At 35.2% G+C, this 2469-nt stretch overlaps 1 protein-coding gene across 1 annotated transcript in view; it reads left to right on the top strand.

The window, feature by feature from the left end:
- TSGA10 (testis specific, 10) overlaps nucleotides 1–2469 on the top strand; it is a 109572-nt gene that overhangs the window by 24891 nt on the left and 82212 nt on the right. The window contains exon 6 of the mRNA XM_006887788.1: nucleotides 1701–1816. Coding sequence (XP_006887850.1) covers nucleotides 1701–1816 — 116 coding nt within the window. The remainder of the gene's footprint in view (nucleotides 1–1700; nucleotides 1817–2469) is intronic.

Below are 2469 nucleotides of genomic sequence, written 5' to 3'. Positions count from 1 at the left end.
GTTTATAAGGAATTTGGATTTCCATTCATTCATTGTTCCAACAATTGGTATTTCTATTTCCAGCTTTCTGAGAAAGTGCCATACTGCCTACCAGAATGGTTACACCATTTTACATTCCCACCAACAGTGAATAAGGGTTCCAGTTTCTCCACAACCCTGCCAGCATATGTTGTTTGCTGCTCTGTTTAATTTTGCTATTGTTACTGGTGTGAGATGGTATCTCATAGTTGTTTTAATTTGCATCTCTCTTAGACCTAGGGATTTTGAGCATTTCTTCTTGTGTGTGTTCTCCATCTGAATGTCTTCTTTGGTGATATGTCTTTTCCCATCCTGTGCCCATTTTGCAATTGGGTTATATACTTTTATCTTGTTGTGGTGCTGGAGCACTCTATAAATTCTAGATATAAGTCTCCTATCAAATGTGTCATTACCAAATTTTTTTTTCCAGTCTGTGACTTTCCTTTTTACCCTGTTGGAGAAGTTTTTGGATGTGCATACGATACTTCTTAGAAGGTCCCATTTGTCCCTTTTATTCTCTCCTGGTTGTTTGTCTAGTGTGAACTTTTGTCATTTCCCTGTTGATACTTCAGCTGTTTTGAATAGTCTTCAGCAAGATTTTACTTGCCTATGGATTATTATGTATTAAGGATATTGTTTGGTAATTTTTGAATTCTTTCTAATTGTTTGATAATTTTACTAGGTAGTCCCCCTGGTTCTGCTTTTGTTATCTCTTATTTTGTGATTGTGCAATGTATTCTAGATACCTGATTGTTTTTTAGTAGCTATGAAACATTTAATATGAAAAATTAGATAAATCACTTGAAGCTAAGAAGCTAAAGAGAATATATGTTTGTTTCACTACAGTGACTAACAACTACCCATCAGGATCCCTCTCATTTTAAGAGTTGAGGTAATTCAATGTGGGGTTCAAGTCTTTGGGTTTATTTATTCAGGGTCCCAACCAAGTATTTGTGTGAGACTTGGATGGGGTAGTGGATAAATTACCAAAGCTTGCAGCACTTTCTGACAACACTGGAATTTTTATCTCTTGGTTTCTTGAAATGTCAAAGTTGTGTTCATCTTTCAGTATTTTTTTCTACTTTTTCCTGAATCAATAAATTCAGAGGGAGAAAACCCCTAAAAAACCAGCTCTCAAATTCTAGGCCTCCCTTTCAGAGATTCTTCCTTCTACTCTCAAATCTTTGCTAAGTAATTCTTTACACTCTCCATTAAACTTCTCTACTTTTATATATATTATTGTGGATTCATATTGTCTAGTATTAGAATTTGTGCTTCTATATACCATACCTGTTTGCTGTGCAGAGGTAACTAACTAGTGGTTGCTGTGATGCTAAACAGTCATAAGACTGTGTGATAAAACTGAAAACCACCAAAGATTAAGTGTTAGGTGAAAAAAAAATCAAGTGATTAAATTTATAGCATAATAATTAAAAATATACAGAAAGAAAAAAAAATTGAATAGTTAGGACCAAAATGCTAGTTGTGGTTTATCTAGCTTCAGGTGGTAGATTGAAGATCTTCTCCACCCTCTCTTTTTCCAAACTTCTTAGCAGGTAGATTTTTAATGCAAATAGTAAAAAGAAGGAAAGTGTATGAGTGTGTTTTAGATTTAAGAAAATTGAAAATGAAAAAAATCTCTTAAAATTCTAGAATTAGTTTTATTATTAAAATATTTGCAGACTTTTATATGAAAACACCGAAAAAGATCTTTCTGACACTCAGCGACATCTTGCTAAGAAAAAGTATGAACTACAACTCACTCAGGAGAAAATTATGTGTTTGGATGAAAAAATTGGTGAGTTTTTTTCCCCCTTGATATATGTATACATATGTATATAAAGTTATCAGTACGGTTGACAAATGTTTCCTTCTTTTCACTTATAGATAAACCTAGAAATATGACCTAAAATTAAAAGTTTATGGATGAGAAAAGTCTTTTTTGTTATCTTTAATAGTAAAATTACTTTATTGGATTTAGGATTATAAATGCTTGTGTATGGGGAAGGGAGGTCTTGATGTTTGCTATGCCCACTCCTAACGAATGAGGTGCAATATTCAGGATTTCTTTTATTTCTAAACTAGAAAAATAACTGAAGATGTTTGGTAAGCTGATAGAAATGAACTTAGATGTCAGGTTACCTAAAACATGTTGGCTACCTTAAAAGCAGTACTGCCTGGAGGAGACTGGATGCACTGTCCCCACCACGCATGTGACTATGAGACATTATGTACTATCCCCACCACGCATGTGACTGTGAGACATGATGCACTGTCCCCACCACACATGTGACTGTGAGACATGACGCACTGTCCCCACCACACATGTGACTGAGAACATGATGCGATGCACTGTCCCCACCACACATGTGACTGTGAGTCATGATGTACTATCCCCACAACACATGTGACTGTGAGACATGATGTACTGTCCCCACCACACATGTGACT

This window comes from Elephantulus edwardii, unplaced genomic scaffold (genome assembly GCF_000299155.1).
Source record: "Elephantulus edwardii isolate Elephantulus edwardi_28Jun2011 unplaced genomic scaffold, EleEdw1.0 scaffold00062, whole genome shotgun sequence".
NCBI classification, from domain to species: domain Eukaryota; kingdom Metazoa; phylum Chordata; class Mammalia; order Macroscelidea; family Macroscelididae; genus Elephantulus; species Elephantulus edwardii.
This window is presented reverse-complemented; position numbering and strand designations above follow the sequence as displayed.